The sequence below is a fragment of the Nannospalax galili genome, unplaced genomic scaffold, assembly GCF_000622305.1.
Source record: "Nannospalax galili isolate Female #2095 unplaced genomic scaffold, S.galili_v1.0 scaffold136, whole genome shotgun sequence".
NCBI classification, from domain to species: domain Eukaryota; kingdom Metazoa; phylum Chordata; class Mammalia; order Rodentia; family Spalacidae; genus Nannospalax; species Nannospalax galili.
The window spans coordinates 4,280,056-4,303,966 of NW_008340872.1; the positions used below are offsets into that span (position 1 = coordinate 4,280,056).

Here is a 23,911-nt window from a genome sequence, read left to right on the forward strand (position 1 = left end):
CCCTCCTTAAGTGGGAGTGGGATGCCTCTGAAGGAGAAGACTGGAGAGAGCTGGCAGCCTGTGGTGGTAGCCAGCAAAGAGTGGATGAATGCTGTGTCCCTTAAGATTCATCTGTCTAGTTCCTCCAGAGTGTAGGAATGCAGGAACCTCAGGTTTGGAATTGCTTGGAGTATATAGGATGGGAAGCAGCAGGTGATAAGTATATTCCTTTTCATTTAGAAATTAGTTATTGGTGGAACCCACAGGAAGATCTACCCCAATTCTGCTGTATACAATCAGGCTAGAAAGGTCTAGAGTGACAGAAACTGGGACTAGGGGTTCCAGTGCCCTAACTCTTGGTCCATACTTCAATGGACCAAGACAACAACAACAACAACAACAACAACAATAGGTTTTTGAACTAACAGGGAAAGAATAAATCCAAATAGAACTTTTCCAGGAAAACAACAACAACAAAAACAACAACAACAACAACAACAATAATAATAATAATAATAATAATAATAGGTTTTTGTACTAACAGGGAAAGAATAAATCCAAATAGAACTTTTCCAGGAAAACAACAACAACAAAAACAACAACAACAACAACAACAATAATAATAATAATAATAATAATAATAGGTTTTTGTACTAACAGGGAAAGAATAAATCCAAATTGAACTTTTCCAGGCAAGTTTTAGCATTTGCCAGCGCTCATTCAGTGAACTATGCTTAGGTAGACTGATGTACTTGAATGATGAGGCCTCTAGATAGTTGGGAACAACTTCTGCATTAAGCTTCCTGATGACAGAGATAGGATCGAATGCCCTTGGGGTTTGTGCAAGCTAAGTTGGAGATGAAGGCACAGAAGAGTGGCTGACATCCTTAAGAACGCAGCTCATTCTCAACACTACTTATAAATGTCCCCAAACTCCACTCCATATGGTAAAGATGCCCACAGGGGTGGGGTTCCCAGAGCAGAGAGGATTGTTTGAATTTCTGGGTGCATTTGGAATGCATCGGCATTGGTCTAGTAAAGTCTGCTGACATAGATGGAGACAGACTCGATAAGAATATCAGACATTGCAGGGCTTTGATCCAGGTATTTGGGAGTGGAGAATGGGTATCTTTTTCTTCTACAGAAGAACCATATACCAACAAACCAAGACAGAATTGATTACATACTTGCACAGAGGATGCAAGTATTAAATACTTGCACCTAAAGGATGCCCAGGAAAAGTGAAGTGCAAAAGCCACAGGTGCCCCAAGAAGGGAGCACTTCTTTATGCTTATACACCTCAGCTTGTTATGACAGCTGAATGACACGATGGGTCACTGTTTGCCTCAGTGCCTGGTATGGAGCAGGTGCACAGTAGATAGTTGTCATCCTTGCCACCGTCACAATAACAGCCACCACCTCTTCAGCCACAATGAAGGGGGCAGAATGATCTGGAGGTCAGGGGTGGCCCCTTGATCTTTGCAGGCATTTGAGGCAGTATTACCCTATGTATTAACTTCCTGGCACTGAATTAAGGTACCTTGGAATAGCTGTGAATTGGTGAAAAGTTTTCAGTTTAGGTGGTGGACCATCTAAGTGCATGTGCCATTTCTAGAGCAGATAATCAGACTTACGCAGCCATATGCCTCACCTTGCTTATGGTGATGGGAATTTACCTTAATGACATCAGAAGGGAAAACTGATCAGATGGACCTGGTGACTTCTCCAGGAGCACTGGCTGGTGGTCATGACCTTTGTGCCCTACTGCCCTGGGTCATACTGATGCCTGTTGGCTGTAATCCTGGGACATCCATCCTGGGCTCATAACACAAAGCATGTGTGCTTTGGTTTCTGATGATTTAATAACTTACTTACAATACCTAATGAAAACCAGACATGACTACATTGGCTTCTCATCAAAGCAAGACTTTTTCCATTATCTCTGGATTTTCCAAAACATGATAGATTATTTTCATTAACAAGCAAGAGAAGATGGATCTCAGCAGACTGAAGATCTTTTCACTATCTCAGAGTGGCCTGTGAGCTAAAGAAATTAATGTGTTAAGTCAGAGGAAGGGGTACAACTGTTTTTAGCATACTTTTAAATTGAGAATAGAACTTAGAAGAGAAGGAAAAGCAGAGAAGACTTAAGGAGTTGGAATACAAGAAAACCCTTTGCTTTCCGTAAAGAGTAAGGGATGGTTTCATGTGTCTATGTGCTGATGCCGGGAGACAAGACCATAAGGCTGATGACCCTGAGCCAGGAGGTATGTGGGTATCTCCTATGTTCATGTCTCCTTTGGCTCTGTGTGTGTAGTACATATCACATGCTAGTCTCCTTTGTCCTCCAGGGAATGCACGATGTCCGGCTGGCCTATATCCAGTTTGCCCTGTCCTTCTTAATTGCTGGTGATGACAGCACTATAGGGCAAGTGCTAGAGCTGAAAGGTATATGTTCCCCTTTGTCCCTGGGAAAGTCTGTAGCTGTTTAGAAAAACCTACTGTAGTTTCTTCCAAAAGTCTCCAACCTTTGCAGCTGCTATGTGTACTGCATAAAGGATGGGTACAACAATGAAGCTTTGGGCAGGGCTGTGTTGATGCCACTGGTCAGTATTCCTTTGAGACTGCCTAGAATGACAAAGGTCACAGCACACTGTGGTTTGCCCAGTGTTTTTCAATTTTCTTTTACAGAAGTTGTATATGCCCACTAAGCACATATGCAGCAAATAAAATAGTAGTTGCTTTGAATGCTTCTTGCCTGTGTCACCTCCAGGTCTGGTGGCCATCTCCCTGGCCACGGAGAAGTGTGAGGCAAAAGCAAAAGGCAAATAAATGGCTCCCTCCAACCCCAAACTCTACCGCAAACCAAAAAAGTGATGGCCATCTTTTAAAACATATCTCTAAGCAAGTCTAAGCAGGAGAGAAATTTAATTTTAAAGACTTATCATACTGTCTACTGTCTTTCAAATATCAGCATTAAGTTGATCTTACTTCATATAGAAAATGAAAGTCAAATGGAGCAAAGTACTGAGCTTCTTAAAAGTTCTGTCATTGTTTCTCCTTTCGATACTCTTCATTTTGCATGTTATAAAACTGGTTTTCCCTTTTGTAAACTTTAGTGTAATTAGAAGGACAAAACTTTTTTAAAAAAAAGCATTGTTTGGTCTACATTTCAAAGTACCTCTGAGTTTAATACGACTTTGCAACCTCTATTTTCAGAATTTATTCCTTGCATTTTTAGCTCAGGCATAAAGGAGGATAAGATTTCTACCATCAACATTCTATTATCCACACTGAAAACAAAGGTAGGTATCTGCTGGTCAACATGCCAGTCATTTGTTCTCTTTGTGAATGAATAAAGACATGATCCCCTGTATGTTTCAGGACTGAGCTTACGGTGATAAGAGTTTGGACAGCAGCTTTTCAGGCCTCAACTTGGTGGGAGTGAGTCCTAGGGCTAGAGGGTTAAAGATGAACCAGAACTGCAAGCAGCCTTGCCCTTTCGATACTATAAAAGAAAAGCTGTTGGTTAGCAATTCACTTTCACTTAGTCTGATATTTCAAAACTGTAAATGCATATAGTACTTCTGTTACACATCTGCCCAAGTGTTAATTTGGCTCACATTACATGTTCTGCCTTTTTCAAGTATCTTAGAGAAATTTTTAAACTTGGTAAAAAGACCATGACTTTATATAGAGATAGATTACTCAAGTCATCAGCAAACAAATGGATCTTCCCAAATTAAAAGTCAAAAGGCCTGTGTTTAAAAAAATGGTCAATAAACATGGAAAACACTTTAAGTAGTATTTAAAACATTTAATTCTCAGCTAGGGGTGATTTTGGCTCCCTCTTGGTCTAGGGAGACCATTTGAAGATGTCTGGAGAGACTTTTGACTGTCACAACTGGGAAGGTACCACTAGTCTCTAGTGGGGTGAAACAAGTGCTGTTGCTGCCCATCCTACAGTTCAGCCACACAGTGTCAGTAGAATGGAGGCTGAGAAACCGTGACTTAAATTAATGCAAATGATCACATGAGATTTTTTTTTTTCACCTACCAAAATAGCATTGCCCTTTTAGAACAGTGATACTCAGTGTGAGTAAAGATTCCAGGAAAATGAGTGCTTTTCTGGAGAAAGAGCTGCAGCCCCTAGGGAAGACAGTAGCTCTGGCACTGTTTCTGAGGTCTTATGTGTATTTATACATAGACTTACAGTGGGTCTCACTGGGTCTTTGCTTTAGAACCACCTGAGAATGCATTTGGAGTATATTACCTGGACCACATTGCCAGGGATTTGGGGGGTAGCTCTGGGTAGGGCTGAGAACTTGATCTAGAATTCCATTTGTGAGAATCCATGCTTGCTCCCTAGCCAGAGATGTGGCAGAGGCTTTGAACCAGACTGCTGATCATGGCTCTATGGAGGATAGCCTGAATGTGGGAATGTGTAAGATAAACACCCCAGGAATGGTTAAAAATAGTTCACTCAGAGCATAGAATGGTATTTAGCCACCCAAAGTGATGTTCTAAAGAAAGTTTTAATGATATGGAAAAAGTTATACCACATGAGTAAAGGAGGCATAAAGCCATATATAATCTCAGGGAAACATAGATGACTAGTATTGCACATGTGTATTGTGGGTGTAGACAGGGCTGAAAGGAAATACACCAAAATGGTAAGTGGGTATTGTAAGAGACTTAGGAATGTTGGTAAATTCTCTATTCCTCTTTAGATTTTCTCGTTTTTCTTTGGTAAGTTGTCTACCATCAGCATGCTTCGTTTTTTTTAATGAGAAAGCAATGAACAGTATTATAAAAATTGACTAAATTTCTTTTGCTTTGTTTTCTCATTGTATTCAGGTAATTCATAATAAAAGCATTACAAAAACCCAGAGGGTTCATTTCTTTTCAGCACAGTTGCTAAATCACATAGCCTCTCTCTACAACTGGAATGGGATCGCTGATGTGACTCCAGAAAACCCAGAGAACTCTGAGGTGAATCACTTGGGTTTGGTTGGCCTTGGCCTTGTGCGTGATCCTTATAGTTGGGAAAGAAAGCATCTCAGCCTACCCCAGACCTTAATAATATCTCCTCATCTGATCATTTCTTTTGGCTTGTGGTTATATGGTTAGATTAATTCTCTGTTAGATATAATTAAAGTTCTTTTACAAGAAGATTTATATTCTAATCTTAGAGTTATGAGAGTAAACCTATTTTTGTTTTTAATGAGAAAACAGTTACCTGCTCTGGCTGAGAGACGTGCTGACTTGACTACCTGCTAGGTTTAGACTATTTCGCTAAGCTCCATCTTCCTCCTCTAATTTGACCTTTTTTCCTCCCTATCATTTTTTTCATATCCAGCTTTTAGGCGTTTCAAACTTTTATTTCAGAATCCTGTCTAGAATACCTCACATTTTGCCTACTGACAGGGATGACTTATTTTGTGATTGTTAATTTAAGTGCTAAGTTAAAACAGTTGCTTTCACATTGGTCCAAGCCTAGCATTCATTTTGATTTTCCTTGGGGTGTTTTTGAACATGGATTTGGCTGGCGTAGCAAGGGCTCGATTTCTGTTAACTTTATGGTAATTTGCCTCTCTAGAGCCTATTTTACTTCCTTTTATCTTGGTGACTTGCCCATGTCCACTCGTTTCAAACATGTTTTTGTATGCTCCTTCACTAGGAAGCCCCACAGGCTTACTAAAAACACTCCTGAATGTGGAATTTTAACCAAAAACGCTAGACAAATTAAGTCAGCTTTAAGCTTTTAAAAATACAGGTTTAAACTTGCCCCTTTTTAGAGTATACCTTCATCTTGGTCAGTGTATCTGTTTCTTAGGGCTTCATTGATTTTGAGGTGATCCCAAGCATTGATCTGAAATGTTTTCTGAGTTGTCATTAGGCAGGTAATCTTGTCCTATTTTTTTATTATTCAGCTCTCATTAAGGTGACGTTGGAATTCATTAAGTTTATTAAACTTTCCTAGGTGTCTGCTGAAGAGGCAGGAAAAGCCATGGTGAGGGAGCTTGTCCATAACTTCCTAACAGATCTCTGTTGTTCTCGAAAGCATGGGATTAGTTTTTATGATGCCTCTCTGGGAACCTTGGGCAGGTAAAGTACAATGCTCTATGAACCCCATCATGTATGTTCCTCAAAAGTTGGCATATCCTTACTGTCCAGTGGAAACTAGCTAAATTATAGAATTGTGGTGGTTAGAGTTGGAACTGTGGACATCATTGAACTCATTTTAGGGGTGACAATGGGAGACCTTGAGAGTGTCCAACCCATTGATGCCTTTTGGGGCAGAGGCCTCATGGTAGCAATTTATTAGACATGGGTGATGGAGTGTTTCCCCTGGGGGAGGTGTTGCATGTATGTACTTAAAGACAGTGGTGTCACCTGGCTCTTAGAGTCCCTTAAGTCAGCCTTCCCAGGGAGGGAGGGCCTTTACATGGGCCTCACAGCAGTCTTGAGGTTTTTTTTAACCCCCGTTTGGAAGAAGAGGAAGATAGCCACAGAGAGGTCAAGACACCCCTGCAAGTGGTAGGGCTTGCACTCAACCCAGGAAATGTGATCCCAAAGCTGATTGTTGTAGTAGCTAAACATCCTGCTCCTCTGACACACTGCCAGTGGATAGGATGTCAAAATGTGAGTTTGCATTTTAATTTCCTGCTTCATAATTACAACATTTTATCGGTAGGAAAATGAAGTCCAAATATAATGGTTTTAATTAAATTCTTTTAAACTTTATTTTTGTAGTCAGATCACTACAATACTTACCTATGTTCTTTTTTTCTCTAACAAAGCAAATGATCAACACCCCCCTCCCCCCAATTTAATAGTAAAACTACTAGCATATTTTCTGGTCCTCAAAAATGGCTTATTTTCCTCCTCTTGGCTGCACAGCATTTCGTTTTAAGGATTTAGATAGTTTGTTTTATTTCTAGTTTCAGGAAGTCAGGAAATGATTGATTCTTTCAGAATGAGATAGTATGGTGGAAATTCTTCTGCCTGCAAGTATGGATTTGTTTTGAGATTATTTTGATTAAATTTGCCACATTACGTTTTTTAACTTTTCAAAAATTTTTTATTTCATTTTTTCCTGTGGTGCTGGGAATTGAACCAGGGCCTCATGTATGGGAGACAAGCACTCCATCACTGAGCTATATCTCCAGCCCTACCTTTGTAAAAAAAAATTGTTTCAATGGTAGTATACCTTTTCTTTCTTCAGAATGGACTCCTTTTCCTGCTCAAATGTAACTTGGGGCTTTTGGAATTTAATACAGTGTTGCAACAATGTTTAAAACATATGTATTCCCCCTACTAGCAGGTTTTCCTCCATAACTGGACCTGTGAAAAAGTTGATGGCTTAATAAGCATATTGCATCAACTCGAATGCTGGGGGTCTGTTTGGAATAAACTGTGGTTATGCAAAATTTTTGAAACCACTGGCAAACAAGTATTTGTGTTTAGGAGAGGGGCAGAAATAGTATTGTGGCTAGTATAGAAAAAACTGAAAAAGTCAGTGGCAGAGTTCTCCAGCAGTCATGAGACTCCTCCCCTCAATTCATTCATAGTGGTGATGCAGATGCAGCCGCTTCATTCCAGGGAGGCTTGTCCTGGTGCCTGTGCTGAAGGAGCCCCTCTGCTGTCACTGTCATTTTCCCTGCAAGGCTTCTGTGACTTCTCATCTTGCATAGTATTTCTTTGCTTGTTCATGATCTGATTGGTGAGAACAGAGGCTGGTCTCTTTGGCTCCCTGTTGCCTAGGATGGTGGCTACCATGTATGAGGTGTTCGTTGAAAGCAAGAGATAGCCTAGTTTCTGTGACTACCCACTGCTACTACAATGACACTGAAGTGTCCATAGACAAATCGGTGTAACTGTTCCAGTAAGTCTTTAAAGAAAGGTAGTGGGAAATAGTGTGGCAACTCTGATGAGCTGGTTGTCAGATAAGATTGTCAAATCAGACAGCTGGACTCTGCTTTTGACTTAGCTTTGGGACCTTGAGCGGGTTTCCCTATATTCTGCCTCAATTAACTCATCTGTAAAATGGGAATAAAATTACTGTCTTCTACAGAGAGGAGGCATACAGTAGTTGCCAGGAGTAGCACCTGGCCTGTGTTATGTACTACATATGTGCACCATTAATGTGTATAATTTTTATGTTTTATGTGTTAGTTAAAATTTTTAAGTAGCATAGGGTACTATTATTCAAGATCATAATTATTCGGTAACTGCCTGAGGAAGGAAGCAGTAAATTTGGGAGGAGTTCCTCCCTGCCAGTTTTGCTGTGTCTTTACAGTAGCTCTGGTTGCTGGGCAGACTGTAACTAGCTGGGGTTGTTACAGGATGACTGTCTTCTTTAGAAGTCAGACTGAACTCAGAGGAGAGAAGGACAGCAAAGAAGGGAGTGGGGCAAAGTAGAGACTTTTCAGCCATTCAAAAATAGAATAGGACATTAAGGCCTTTGGTGGAGCTCTGGAGCACCCTCAGGCCACAGAAATAGCCCATTTAGCTCACTGGTATATGACATGTCCCCAAGAGTGACTCCAGTGTGCAGTGTATTTGAGCTTCCCCTGCTGACCTCTGCTACCTTGTCTCTGTCCCCAACAGAGGAGGCAACCTGACACTCTTAAATTTCTTGTTGGGTTTGAAAACTGCGGCTGGGGATGATTTGGTGGCTGAGCTTGTCGTGAACATCCTGAAGGTGTGCCCAGACCTGCTGACCAAATACTTCAAGGAAGTAACATTTTCCTTTCTTCCAAGAGTGAAGTCCACTTGGCTTAATAATGTCAAGCTGCTAAACAAGGTATGAAGCACAATGAAATCTGCTAGCAAGGGCAGGGATGGTATGTAAGGAGCTGGGATAAGCAGATATCCTGGCCTGGCACACTGCAATATGGAGCCCTCTCTCTGGGGATAAGGGAGATTTTAGATCGTGTGACCTAGGTGGTCTTTGTCCTCTGATAGCAGTTTGCATTCTCATTGACCCAAATTTTATAATTTCTGCCTTTTCACGTTGCTCGTTTGTCTTCCTTGTGAGTCAGCACAGTTAGGCTGGAGCTAATGAAGTATCTGAAAAGGACCAAATAAAGATAGGTTTCATGTCCTTAGAACAACTTGAAATAAGTGATGAAATATTGAAGTGGAGATGTATTGACTCTATCTGTCACCCTTATCTGCCAGTGCAGGTACAGATCAAATAATCCCATTCCAAAATGCTTGAGACCAGGAAGGTTTTTGGAATTTGGGGGCTTTTGGATTTTGTAATTTGATTTTGTAATTTAGGGATTTTTTTACATAACCTTTGCAATACCTTTTCAGGCCTCAGTGATCCACCTGTGTTCACCTTCACGCAGCACTAGGGTTACAGGTCCATGCACAGTTACCCTGGCTTTTCACCCGTGTGCTAGGGATTTGAGCTCAGGTTCATGTGCTTGTGCAGTTCAGGTTCAAGTGTTGTTAGTTACTGAGCCATTTCTAGAAATCTGAAATTTGAAATGCTATCAGATGTGAAACTCGAGCATCATGCTGGTATTCAAAACACTTTGGATATGGGATTTGGGGGTCATACTTAGCATACATGGTTAAACTTACCATAAATTCGTAACAGCAATGCCTGGCTTGGTTAAGCATTCCTCTCTGATTCATGGCTTTCTTGATGCTGGAGTTCCTGGGATTGTTTTCTTGTACCTCAGTCTGGCCTGGCATTATCTGTAAAACCAACTTTTACTCATACATTATCTGGTTTTCTTAGAGCACCTACATATGCAGGCCTCAAATTAATCCCAGGCAAGAAGCATACAACTTGTCTTTGACCTGACCTAGGGAAGAAGCCCTGAAGCCAGCATCTGTCTTAGAAGCCACTGGAGGTGCTGCCCTGCCCCATGCTGCTGAGGGGGCACTTGTGTGGTTTTACAGCCTGGAGGGTGTCCTTACATGGTTTGCTTACTAGAGTGTGGTTAGTAATCTCATTGAGACCCAACGTTGGTACCCATGAAACATTTGCAATATTAAGTGTGCCTTTTCCATGGTATGTTCATGAAGCTTTAGAAGGATCATGGGACTTGTCAGGTGCCTGTTGGGACCAGCAGTGACTGGCAGGTGAAGCTGTTGTTTGTTCTAGCAGTTTGCACAGTGATATGTAAGTGGATTTGGGGGTAGATTTTCAAAAAGACTGCCCTGTGTGGCAAGTCTGACCTTCATCACTATAATTATTTAATTGGAATGGTGTCATTGTCCAGTGCTTACAACTAGAACTTTCTTCCATCCATACTCAATCCTCTTTGCTCCTTTGCTCAGATCTACGAGGCCCAGCCAGAGATTTCCCGGGCCTTTTGGACCAGAGAGTTCATCCCGTTGCCTCGGCTCCTGTCAATGGTGATGGTGACCACGGTGCCTCCAGTATGCAATAAGATCATGTTCACTCAGGCATTAAACGTAAGTCACGGGCTGCCCACCTCAACAGCTTTGTTCTGTGGAACCCTCTGGTTGTATGTGTGATTGTCCTGAGAATACCTGCCTGGCTGTGTTTGTTTTGTCACAGAGGCCCTGAGGCTTCCAGGACAGGGGCTTTGGCTTGAAATTACCAGCAAGGGTCAGATCCATTCACCTGGGGCTAGCTACTCCTTCCAAGGGTGACTGGCATTATGTCCTCTCTGCCTTAGAACACTGGCGGGGGCGGGGGGGGGCTCTGTCTCTCCATGCCTCTGTAGTCCTCCCTGGTGTAGGAAAATGTTAGAGGAAGGAGAGTTCCTTGTATTTCATTAATTCAAATTTTCATTACTTCAGGATTCCTAAACACAGTGTGGCAAAAACTTCTCAGCCAATCTTTTCTTTTTTATTCAAGTCAATAGTGTTAAGATTTCTGGAGAACATTTACTTTGAGGAGCAGTGCTGGAAGACATGTTTCTTGACAAAAAAAAAAATGATACTTAAATTTTGCATCATTACCAGATCGGAGAAATGGTTCAGCAGTTAAGAGCACTTGTTGCTCTTGTAGAGGACTGGAGTTCAGTCCCAGAACTCACATTGGGTGGCTCAGAACCATCTGTAACTCCAGCTCCAGGGGATCCAATACCTCTTCTGGCCTCCGAGGGCATTGTCACACACACACACACACACACACACACGTCTTTTAAAAAATTTCACGTCATTATTTATGGTAGAAGTTCCCACATCCCATCAAAAGCCATGCTCTGAGGAGTTCCTGTGTTTTTTACTATAGTGTCCTAGGCTTATATGTGCTGTAGTTGTTGACACATTTGGTCCTAGGTCCTGCCAGCCCATCCTAAGCCCAGGTGGCTTGATATCTACCTGGAGAGACTTGGTACTCTTGTCTCCATCCTTCCAGAGAGGCCAGGTGATTATGTGATAATGAGTAGCAAAGGGGTCATCCATGGTGCCCTGCACAGGTGTTAGTTGGCCTCATGTTGATGGGGCAGTCACTGTAAAGCCACTTTAAATTTGTGTAGATTCTTGGGACAGCAGTGGATTCCTTTGATGCCCCATCCAGGGTTCCTGCTGAGAGGGCAGTCAGGGAGGAGTAGAGAGAAGGCTTTCGTGGGACTGAACAGAAGGGACTTTTGTTCTCTTTGACAGAGGTTAATGTTTCCCAGGGGCCTGAGGAAGATCAGGTGGAAAGGAACACTGTTGGTGCACCTCCTTGGAGGGCTGTTTACACTTGCCCTCTGCTTAGTCCTAGAAGTCAAATGAAAGACTTCCCTTCCTCCTCTCAGTACAAAAGGGTTACACCCCTAGCGGGGTGTCCAGTCTCTTGAACTGAGTGGCTCTGGACTGGGTACACAGCTGTCTCTCCTTGATGGCAGCTGTCTTTTTTGTAGGCCTCAGAATTGTTGAGCTATACATAGCCTGTACCCTGTGCCTCCATGCCCTTCCCAAAAAACAAGGCATTTTTTCTGTGTGGGGGATTCTGATGTGAGTGGTTTCCAGAGGTTGTAGTTGTGTATTAGTTTTGTCTTTTATAAACCTTATTGTCTAAAACGCTTCTAACATAAATTTCAGAATCAGAAAGAGAAGGAATAGGAAATAAAGATTTGGAAGCAGAGTCTTGGGCTTTGGTTGAGCTCTGGGCTCACAGCCCTGTAGGTGCTGTGGGAACCCTTGTTAAGGCCTGCCTTTGAAGGGATTATAACATTGGAGCCATCCTAGGCTACTGAATATATCTCATATCCTCTTTAGGTACACAGCATTTACATAAAGTGAAAGAGAAGCTAACTGGAATGTTGGGGCACTAGGCTGTCATGGTTATTAAGCTAAGTCAGAAGGCCTGTTTCTGCCTTACTGTAAATCTCCACTTATGCATCCACAGCTCCACATACTCTAACATGTGGAATTACCTGGGGATCCTGGGAAGATGAATAGTCTCCCAAGTTAGTCTAGGGGAGACTCTACTGTGTACCAGAAACTTCCATCGTAGCTGATGAGCTTAGCCTGGTCAGGGCCTGGGCCCTTTTCTCTTTTCGGTAATAGCATAGATATCCTTGAGCTTTACTGTCTCTGAGGTCACTGAGGACCTTGACAACCTGAATGGAAGAGAAGTCTGGGTATAAGATGCCTATGATATGAGTTGCTTATTGTATTAGCCCATCTTTTGTTATTATAACAAAATACTGTAAGCTTTGTACTTGTGCATAAAAGAGTAATAAATTTAGCTACAATTTAGAAGCTCACAGTCTAAGAGTGAGTGGCCTCATATGTTTAGACTATGTCACATGCAACATGGTGGATGGACAAAGACTAGAATGTTTGTAGCAGGGGATGGGACCATATGGTGAGATAGGAAGCCAGAGGCCAGGGATGGGTTGGTTTATTTTTGTTTGCTTTTGAGATAGCATCTTGCTATATAGACCAGGCTGGCCTCAAACATAAATGATCCTCCTGTCTCAGTCTCCTGGATGCTGGAATTACATGCATGCATGTACCACCAACCCCTTACTCAGTTTTCCTTTTGTAACCCCCCACTCTCTTAGAAATTAACTTGAGCCCCAGGAGAGCTGCATTAATTCCCCCTGAGGATGGCACCCTCATAACTTAAGCACTTTCTACTAAGTTTTACCTCTTGAAGTTTCCACCATCTTATACTACTGTTTTGGAGCCAGGCTTCGAGCACATGAACCTTGGGGGAATGGATTATGTCTAAGCCATCACAGTTGCTTAGTGATCCTAAAGGTGGGTTGTAATCCCGAACAACATGACGCTTTCCTTGCCTTCTCTTAGCTCCTGCTGAGTGCTTCTGATGGTGAGATCTTATGTGGTTTCTGGTGAAATTCTTTGCTGTCCCTGCAGATATCTAATAGCTGAGTGTGTGTGTATCAGAAAAGGCTAACTGAGAAGCACATAAGATGAAAACCACTGTGGAACTCCACCTGTAGTACTGCTGAGCTCAGTTAGAAAGGATGTCTGAGAGGGCAAGTTCACCTTTTCTCACAGTATAGAGTCCAGTGACCTAAGGGGTAAGAGCCAGCCAAGTCCAGTTGTCTACCTAGAGACATTTGTGCAGTTAATTTTCCTTTCTTCCCAGCTGGAGAGCGCATCAGTGAGACACACATCTGTAGGTCTTATTTCTGTCATTTTGAAGAGGGCATTAAAAACAATTGACCATTGTTTGAATAAAGACGCATGGCAAGACTCAGATGTGTACACACCTGGAATGATGGAAGAATTTGTGCTTCTCTTCAGAGAATCCCTGAGCAAGGTAGGCACAGGTCCAGGTTTGGATTTTCACCAAGCATAGCAGGGAGATGGGCCATCCTGGGAATAAAGAGTGTGGGAGCCAAGAAATGTGTCCTCTAAGCTGCAGGATTGTAGAGGCCAGTGGGCATTGTCCTGGTACAGTGCTCAGGATCAGCTGATAAACTTTCACTTGTATGTCTCACTTAGAACAAGTCCTTGAGTGAGCTAAGAATCAGACTGCACTTGGTTTTGCATAGAAACAATGGATTTTGGTTCTGGTAAGACCTCATATCTCATTAGGCTGTATTGTGCCTCTGCCTGTGAGTGTACACACACTAACAGCACTGGTGCTCAAGTGAGAAGGGGATAGGTATCAGGAGCCCTTCTTGTTCCCTCCCATGACTAATTCTGCTAGTAAGGTGAGGCTCCTGCATACTGGCCAGCAGCACTGGGCACACAGTGGTGCATGGCCAGTTCCTGTAACTGCTTCCAAGAAGGGTTCCTTCTGCCCCATAGTTTGGTTTGGGTGAAGGAGTCTTAAAGGGTTTGCTTCCATGATCAACCTTTTTTTTTTGTCCCATTAAGACTTTAATGGGCATAGTTCTAGAACTTTACTGCAAAAGAGAGCTTACAGCCTGTTTTCAGTCCATCCTCTACTGCTTGTTACATTCCACTCACCTTCACCATGTGCTCATACAGGCCTGCTCCTCTGCCCTCTGTTTTTGCTTCCTGTTAGTTGGTTCAGTTGATTTATTTCTTTTTGTGTTTCATAGGACTGATTTCTTTTTTTCCTTTGCTTCTTTTTCTCATTTAGATTTTGCCAGATCTGAACACTGTTATTTGGGTCTGGCAATCACTTAAAAAGCAAGCGATCCAACAGGACGATGAGAATGGGACACAGAAAGGTAACAGGATTTGGGCTGCCTACAAGGCTGTCAGTGTGGTAAGGGCTTCATCAGCCCCTGCTCTTGTCCTGGGACAGAGATGACAGGCAACTATGGTGGCTCCTACACAGTGGCTTCTCAAACAGTTCTCTGTCCTCTAGCTCTGAAGAGATCTTGTGTCCTTTTGGGCGTAGGGAGAAGAATTAGATGGAGCTGTGGGTTGAATTTTAGTATGTTAGAAATATGCTCAGTTTTCATGTCAGCATCATGTGACTTAATCACCAAGTGTCATGTAAACAGATGAAGTGATATAGGGGGACGACTGTTGGTCACTCTGCAGATGGAGATGGGTTGCCAAATCCTTCTTGTGTTAAAATGTATCATTGGTCAGGCAATGGGTTTTCTGTATTTCAGTCTTAATTCTTACAGTAACACTACAAGGTTGATCCCTGTTGTGTGTCCCTATTGCTCAGATGAGGATGTGAAAGCCCAGGGACTTGGCCTTACCAAGGCTGCAACAGTAAAATGGGCTTAAGCCCAGGCCCTTGGAATAGTTTCAACCTATTAACACACTGGCACCTTACTTCTAGTTACTACCCTGTTTATAGCCTCAGTTTTCAGCATGCAAATGGCTGGGGTGTATCTGAGGTGGTCTGAATCCTCACCTGATCAGGGACAAAGGGGTAGTATGCTTGCTAATTCAGACCGTCTCCCTTTGGTGCAGACAACGCGGAAACCATTCTTCTGAAAGCTGTGGTGCTCCAGGTCATATGCCTCTACCAACAGGTGGTCCCCCACATGGTCATGCAGTACAACTTTGACTTCAGCAAGCTCCTAAGAGGTGGGTCTTAGGGATCACAGACAAGCTGCCGCTCCTTTCTGCCAGTGGGGATAAAAGAAGCTCCAGTAAACTAAAGCAGAGTCAGGAAGGGTGCTGGGGAGTTTACCAGCAGATATGATCCACCACCCTGATTAATTTTATTTATACCTGTATTTTCAAGTAACTGGGCTTCCATAAGTAAATATTAGGTGAACATTTAAGCTGGCAGTGAGAGTAGAGAAGGGTGAAGCCAACCAATTTGACTGAGCTGCTGGTTCCCAGACCAGGTCATGTGACACTTCCTGTAAAGCAGGGGTACAAAAAGGACAGCAGAAAGGAGAGCTCCATGGAAGGGACATGCTGTCCTGTTTAGGAGGGGCGCTTTGGGCCTAATTACCTCATATTTTACCCCAATGAGTCAGGGTCAAACCACCTCTCATCATGTTTGTCTGGACATGCATGTTTCCTTGATGGTCAAGTCTGTCTAATAAAATTGACTTTATATTTGGGCATACAGAAGATAACTTGCATAAATACCATCCTTGGAATTTATATAAGCTACTTAAATAATTATTTCCAAGAGCTGTAATTAGCGTGTTTGTCATTGAAGGGTAAAAGTTGTCTTTTCTGTAGGAATATTAAGTTTATAGAAGTGTGGCCATTTAGGACTCAGTAGCTGTGTCCTTCAGAAGCAAAGAAGAAATCCAGAGACCAGGCTAGAGAACAGGGGCCCAGTGTCAGGCTTGGTGGTTATAGTCTTTCTCCCCAAAATGTTAGTTTGGGTAGTAGGACCTGTGCCCTGCACAAGATTGTGGGGTACTGTAACATTAGTGAGCAAGGGACCATACTTAGAGGTGATGTGGTGTGGTGTGGTGTGGTGTGGTAATTCCAGTTGGTAGGACAAGGTTAGCACTGGCTAAGTGATAGGAGCTGTTTTGGGGCATATAGAATCTGGACTTTTTGTTGAAGGATTTAGATAGGCATGGGGTAGGAGAGATGTCAGGTGAGGTGTATATCTCACAGCCTGGGTGAGGGTGCACAGGACACAGGGAACAGACCTACTTCCTTCCTTTTTCTTCTCTGGTTCTCTGGGTCAAGATGTCAGTTTCTGAGCACCCTCCTCTGGGTAACCTTGTGTGTCCATTTTCCTTACCTCTCTGTTCAGGCATCATCTCTGAGCATGGCCATCTTGAGGAGGTCCCTCCCATCTTGCAGAATCACATGCTGAAGGTGGCTCTGGAACTGCCTGCCAACAAGTTTTTATGGTTAAAGACACAGGTAGGAAATGGACATCTCCAGGCCTTTGTTGCTGCTAACCTGCTGCACTCATTGGCTTTTCTCTTGACACTTTTACAGTTTGTCAGTTAGCACATATTTAGAAATAAAGTACATTACCTTTCCTTTGTTGTAATCCTGGAAGAACTCTAGATATAGATGGCAATAGCACCATGGCAGCAGACGGCCACAGCTGGCAGATGTGCCAGCAGACATTGATCCCAGTGTTGTGTGTCTTCAGTAGCATCTTCTAAGCCTCTTAGGAGAACATAATACCAGTTTGTAGAGGGAAGGTTCCAGAGACACTGGATGCTTACCTGTGTCTGCAGCCTCTGGATGCTGTTAATGCTATGCAATAGAAGAAATGACTAACTCAACTAAGATCTAAGTGTGCTTAGGAGTAGCTCAGATCATACAATGGCTCAAGTTTTAGGGAAGAATTTTTTTTTTTTATGGAACCCATAAGAAAATGTGAAGGAAATAGCAGGCTTTAAGAGATTAATTGATGGTCTATGCTCTACCCACCTTATGCTTCTAAGATGCATCTGCTAGCATGGTATGCTGGCCCAGGTTATCCCCAGTACTTTGTCATGTTCAGGGTCAGTTTCATTGCTAAGGGCTGTGACACATCACACAGACTTGATAGAGTGCAGGACAGGGACCTAGGGTTCTGTGCACATCTCTGAAGCATGTGTTCAAAGTCCAGGAGCCTTTTTAGAAGACATCCACTAAGTAATTGATTATGTTCAAATGGGTATCCTGATGAAGTATAACCAGTGCAGCCTTGATGAGGCAGACAGCCTAGGCCACTCCTCAGTACCCACAATGTCTGCACTAGAGCTTAGTTCCCAGAACATAGTTACCCTCTGAAGCCTTAGTTTCTACATGTATCAGTTAGGATAACAGCTATGCTACCTTCCAAATCAAAGGGAAGATTAAGTGAGCTGGTATACATCAAGAATCTAGAGCTGCAGGCTTGTGTTGTTGGGAGTTTGACTTAGTTACCTAACATGTAAGGTTTTCCATGTGTAAAATCCCAGTACTGTCAGTGAGCGGTAGTTAAAATGAGAAGGGCCTGGCAGAGTCTTGGGAGTGCAGTCACCTCTTTGCTCAGCAAATAGTAGCCCTTGTTATTACTATGTTAAGTATATACAAAAATTAGGTATGTAATTATACGTATTGACAATATGTAACAATGTTCAAATTAGGAAGGCCCCAACGCAGAAATTATTGGAGGAGAACGCTCAGTTTTTTACCTATTAATGAAGATGTTTGTGACCAGTAGCCATCTACAGCTTAAGTCATCTACCAAACTTCTGATCATAAAGGTCAGTGTCTCCTACCAGCTTCTAATTCTGATAAGCATTTACATGGGTCTTCCTTTTAGTAGGTGCTTCCTTAATTGTTGAAGTTAGAATGCATTAGGAATTTAGGAAATTTTATGTATTTTGGAATATAGTAAATTTTAAAAGTTTTATTTTCATATATCTGTTTATTTTGTGTCTCTGTGTGTATGTGTATGAACTCACGGATGCATGCCAGTGTGTATGGAGGTCAGTGGACAACTTGTGGGTTTTTTCCTTCCACTATGTTCTCTGTGAATTTATTTTACTTAAAAAAAATTTAAGGTTTTTTTTAACATGTATTTATTTTGTGTGTGTAGGGAAGGAGGATGCACATGTGCCATGGTGCACTTGTGGAAGTCAAGAGATCAATTTGCAGTAGTCCTCTTTTTCCACCATGTGGATTTCAGGAATTGAATACAAGGTCTTCGGCTTGGTAGCAAGTACATTTACTCACTGAGCGATCCTGCTGATCCAGAAATTTTAAAATTGGTTTCATGCTAGTTTAGGGAATTTTTTGTTTTGTTTTGTAGTACTAGGGATTGAACCTAGGGCCTCAAACATGGGAGAAAAGTGCTCTACCACTGAGCTACATCCCTAGCCTGAATCTCAAACCTAATAATATTCCTAAGAGGCAGTATGTTGCGGTGGTTAAAATCTTGGGCTTTCAAGTCTGGTTTCTAGACTTGAACCCATGTCCTGCTGCTTCCTGGTTGGCATTCGTTTCCCATGGTGAATGCAGAGAGGCAGGAGAGGTGAAATAGGCCAAATACTGAGTCGTGCCTATCACAGTATGGACCCTACATATATTCATGGGAAACTGTTTCATAGCTGTGCCTTGCTGAATTCTGGGCCTTCTGGCCTTTTGACCATGTCCACCCCCACAGCTCAGATGTCTCTGGAGTCAGTAGAGAGAGTGAGGACTTGACTCTTCTTTCTTGTGTGTGGTGCTCACTTTTCCTGGGCTGCATCAGGGCATGCTGTAGCAGTGAGGAATCCAGCACCTCTTTTATGCTGTAGACCTTGGGGAGGGAAGGAAGGGCTGCAGAAATCACATTTACCAGCTGGGCATGGTGATATATATTTGTAATCTATACTCTGTGATTTTGAGGCCAGATTTCAAAACTGCCTCAAAATAGCCAATAGAAATGACAGTCACTGCTTTTAGGGTACCAAGATGTGATCTTTCAATTTTCCTTGAGGGGCTAATGATGTTGCCTCATGCTTCTCACCTGAGTTGCTTGAGGTCGACCCTGTCTGAGCCCCATGTTGCCATTTCCTTACAGGTTATGCAGATGGGAACCCCACCTCAGCCAGATAATGTGACTGCTAACTGCTGAAGTGGCATTAATTAGGGGAGAAGGCGGGTCCAAACTGTGCAGGGCTCTGTGCCCTGAAGTCAGTTAGCCCCTGAGCTATTGGAGGATGTCACTAATTCAGCCCTACCATTTGAGAATCCTGCCTCAAACCTAGTTTGCTCTGGAGAAAACGGTGTGCTTTTCATCTGGGATTAAGTCCTGGAATGCTGTATCAGTATAGGATGGTGAGACTACTGAAGGTTGAGTCACTGTGAGGGGTCATCACACACAGGTTTCTGTGAAAGTCCAGATAGAAAACCAGCCCCCAAAGTAGCAGCAGATCTTTCTCCTTCTTATTGCAGATTGAGGAAAGGAGTAGTAAGCAGCAGCGAGAGAGGAGCACTGTTGTTCCCAGTGAGGCATAGAGTGATCTCTGTTCCCTGTGTGCTCAGCAGTGGGGTGCTGTTCTGAAAGAACAGCTTGCAGAGCCCAGCCCTTCACATCCTTTGGGCTCCTTTTAAGTCTGGCACAGCAATGTGAAACTGCTATAGCTCCACGGAAGGCAGGTTCTGTTCTGACCTTTCCATGACTCTGCTTGCCGACAGATTCTTCGAGATACAGGTGTGTTTGAGCACACCTGGAGGGAGCTGGAGCTCTGGCTGGAGCACCTGAATAGCATCACAGAAGAGCACAAAGAGACCGTCATTCAATTTCTGGAGCGTGTAAGTGTGCTTCTCCCATGTGAGTGTGCGTGCTCCCCAGTAATTGCACAATGGCTGTGTTGAGGCTTCCTTGATGCCCCCATGCAGAAGGGCTCCTCCTGTTCTGCCTCATTTTCTAATCCTGCTGAGACTCAGAACCCACTTAGTGCTAGCGTCTATGAAATAGAAATGTTCCTGCATGTCTTGTGAACTCATTTGGGGATTTTGTTTTTCTATGAGGGAATAAAACCATGTTAAAACACAGTGGAGTTGAGGAGACAATTTTTAAATGTGTAACAAAAAGGTTTTAAAAATATTTGCAGTAAAATCTTATTCTTAAGAGCAGTTAACATTTTCTCACTTCCTTTGATTTTGATCAATGGCATTTGGGCCTTTTTTTTTTTCTCTTTTTATTTGTTACCATTTAACTGTCTTCCATTTGCCTCTTTTATTCCAGATATTACTGACACTGGTGGCAAATCCTTACTCGTACACAGACAAAGCCTCTGACTTTGTCCAGGAAGCCAGCACACTGCAGTCCACTGCGATGAAGCAGGATGCAGATGATGTCAGCATTCCCATCTCCCATATTGATGGTAAGTTCCATGGCCTTCCAAACTGCTCAGTTCTAAAGCCCAAACCACAGTGGCAAGTTAGAGACAGAGCAAGCTTTGCACTGATACCTCAAGCTGAGTGCAGATGACACATTTCTTGATTTGAAAGATCATCCTACACTGGAGCTGAAGGGGGACTTACTTGTTTATGTACTGGGAAGTGTTTATAGAATTTACTTGTTAGGTTGTTTCTGTTTGTGCATTGTCTACTGTGTATCTGTCACTATTCTAAGCTTTTTAAAAATCTCATGAAACCTTGTTAATAGCTCTAAGGTAAGGAAGATAACTGCTGTCCTTTTTTATTTCTTTTTTCTTTTTTTGGGTCTTTTTGAAACAGGGTCTCCCTGTAGCTCCAGCTGTCCTGGAACTCACTATGTAGACCAGGCTGGCCTTGAACTCACAGAGATCCACCTGCCTCTGCCTCCTGAGTGTTGGGATTAAAGGCGTGCACTACCACACCCAGCACTGCTGTCCTTTTTTAATACTACTAAGAGAGCTGGGCACAGAGAGGTCAAGTAACTCAAGCTTCCACAGTTGCTTCCTAGCAGAGTCAAGATTTGAGCCCAGATGCCCTCACTCTGGTCTGTTATTAGCTCTCTAAGATTATGGCTTGTCTGCCTCAGTATCAAGGTAAAGTTTCTGGACTTTAGCTTACCACCTTAGCCGCAGAGCCTATATTTTGTCATACAAATATGGAGACAACTTCATAAGCAATGTCTTCATTTGTTCAGGGTCAGACTGTGTGAAGTGATTTCCTTCAAGATAAGGGTGAATTTTTTTCCTCTTTTTACAGATATCCTTTTGCCTCTCCTTGCCTTGGGTCTTTTGCAGGGAATCCTTTGGTGGCTCATACTTATACTGACCCCATCTTCTGTTTCAGATGTGCTCGACATGGTGGACGTCCTGGTGGAGGGCAGCGAGGGCTTGGATGAGGAAATTGGGTTCTTGTTAAATGAAGACATGATTCTACTCACGTTCCCCTTCAGTGCTGTGGTCCCTGCAGCCCTGGAAGCCAGGAATAAGCTGCTCCTTGGATCAGAAAATAAAGCAGGTACCTGCATATAGTCAGTATGTCTAGCTGTGTTGGGTCAGCTGGGTCTGCAGAGATTGGAGTTTAGGATGCCAGGGGCTCAGGAAGCCCTCGACTGAGAACCCAGACAACCAGAGGCCATATTCCTCAGAGTGATAGGTACTAGAGCGCAGAGCTCAGGGGTGGATATGGTGGCTGGCTAAGCTGCTGGGAAAGTGGTCCTTAAGGGATGAGTCTAGAAGAATGTGTTAGCATGGGTGCATGGATACCAGCTATCACTCTGAGGTTTTCTCTTCACCATGTAGTCCTGCTCTCTTGATAAGGATGAATATTGCCTATTTGCTGGGTTTCTCAGGCATCTTAGACTTGAGAAAGCACTCACAAATTACAGCAATGTGGTTAGTCTGGAGTGCTTAGGCTTTCCACTGTAACAAAGGAGCCCCACTTGTCAGTGGTTAAGAGTAAAGTTCTATTTCTTGACTTTGTTATAAGCCAGTACAAACTAGATGGCATTTGTGTCTATCTTCCAGGAGATGGCTCAGGGGTATAGGCTGTGCCCATTTCATAGCTGTGCTGTCTGACCATGTGGTTTCCAGGATCATTGGGGAAGGGGACCCTGTCATCCTAGAGTGGGTGATCAGTCAGGGAGTGTTGTGCCTGGAAGAGGCTCACCAGGGCATATGGTCACCCTACCTCAGGAGAGGCCTATGCACCAAGGTAGAGGAAGGGGCTGGAGAGCACCAGCAAGTTCTGGGCCCGGGTGGCTTTGGCCTTGCCATTTGCCTTGACCTATGTCAAGGTCTCCACTTACAGGACTCAGGATCTGATGCCTGAGCATATGCTGTCTGTGTATTGAAGTGGAGCCTGGATACACTACCTTCCAATGTGGGCATTTGACCCCTGTTAGAGTTGGCATGAATTTTCCTGGGTCTTGTATATGTGGGAGAAGGCCATGTCAGTGACTCACGGAAGGGTGTTTCCAGCAGGGTTCCCTCCAGTCTCCAGCTCACCTCTCTTTTTTTTGCAGGGGAAAGCATTGTGGCATATCTGACTGTGGTTCTAACTGATCTTCTTCACACCCAGAGGGACCCCCTGGCTCTCTGTCTTCTGCTCCAGGCTTATGACAAGTTTGAGCCTCCAGGCCCATCTTGCCACCACCAGCTTTCCCAGTTTCACAGATACTACAGCCTCTGGATCCCTGAGCAAGCCCGGGAACCCTGGGTGAGCCATACTCACTGCTCCCATGGAGTGTTTCTTTCCAGGGCTACAGCTGGATGTGCAGCTGGGAGGCCCAGATTCCATACAGCTTCAGAGAGATTATTTAACCTTCCCATTTCCTCTGCATAAGAGAGGGCCATCAGCCATATTACCGCTGCTCAGCTGATGTGAATGGAGCACAAGGGAGCCAGTGGTGCAGCAGAATTAAATTTTCCATCTGCTTCCTAATGAAGATAATTGAATAACTACTGTTGGGACAGGAGGTGGTCTGTTCCTTTTTTTCTTCTGTCAAGTGTTTTGGAATGCTTATCTCAGCTCTCTTTTACAAACTGTAATGTGCTCAATTGACAGAGCTGCCCCCTCAATGTCATCCCCCCCCCCGCGCCAGTGGGCTCCACCTTGCTAAAACTGGGAAAGTATATGGGGGAAGGGAGTTCTCTCCCTGATGTAATGTGTATCTAAAAGCTGGTGGGGTAGAAGGTTAACCTTGCTGTGTGAATTGTGTGGATTCACTCCATTTCAACTGCGCTTAAGAAAACAGATAGTGTGGGACCATTGTGTCATGATGGTAGCCACACTGATAGTGTTCTTTGTCTGTTGGAGCTAGGTGTGCCATATAAGTCATTCAGTCCCCCCACCAGCCCTGAGAGGTAGGTCAAGGTTCTCCTCAGCCTTTATATGCACAGGGAAACTGAGATGCAGAGTGCTTCCAAGTGCTTCTGTCAGTGGTGGAGCACAATTTTTTCCGTGCAGTTTGGCTCTGGAGCTTATGCCCAGAAGAACCATTGCCACCTTCCTCTGCACAGAGATCAAGGTCATAACCAGACAGTAGTTCAGTTCAGTGGTGTTCCTCCTAGGTACTAAAGTGTTGGTGTCCAGCTGAGGATTAACCCTTCATGGTGTTGGGAACTTGTTCAAACCCAGCTGTCAGACCCTGTCTTCAGTATAACCCCAGCAGGTATGGGGTGGGGCCTGAGAACTGAAATTTGTCACACTGTCCCAAGTGATGCTGCTACTAATACTGATCCTAGGTCTGTGCTTTGAAAACCACTGA

General features: G+C 43.4%; 1 protein-coding gene across 2 annotated transcripts in view; it reads left to right on the plus strand.

The window, feature by feature from the left end:
• The window catches only part of Urb1 (URB1 ribosome biogenesis homolog), a 71,619-nt gene that overhangs the window by 8,373 nt on the left and 39,335 nt on the right, over window positions 1-23,911 (plus strand). The window contains exons 5-19 of one of the 2 annotated variants that reach the window (XM_008835980.3): window positions 2,331-2,427; window positions 3,199-3,284; window positions 4,837-4,971; window positions 5,963-6,087; window positions 8,593-8,788; window positions 10,282-10,419; window positions 13,523-13,696; window positions 14,489-14,579; window positions 15,283-15,399; window positions 16,544-16,656; window positions 17,862-17,981; window positions 19,900-20,016; window positions 20,453-20,591; window positions 21,490-21,660; window positions 22,667-22,860. In XM_008835980.3, the coding sequence (XP_008834202.1) occupies window positions 2,331-2,427; window positions 3,199-3,284; window positions 4,837-4,971; window positions 5,963-6,087; window positions 8,593-8,788; window positions 10,282-10,419; window positions 13,523-13,696; window positions 14,489-14,579; window positions 15,283-15,399; window positions 16,544-16,656; window positions 17,862-17,981; window positions 19,900-20,016; window positions 20,453-20,591; window positions 21,490-21,660; window positions 22,667-22,860 (2,013 nt within the window). The remainder of the gene's footprint in view (window positions 1-2,330; window positions 2,428-3,198; window positions 3,285-4,836; window positions 4,972-5,962; window positions 6,088-8,592; window positions 8,789-10,281; window positions 10,420-13,522; window positions 13,697-14,488; window positions 14,580-15,282; window positions 15,400-16,543; window positions 16,657-17,861; window positions 17,982-19,899; window positions 20,017-20,452; window positions 20,592-21,489; window positions 21,661-22,666; window positions 22,861-23,911) is intronic. The other variant, XM_029564897.1, reaches the window with a different exon arrangement.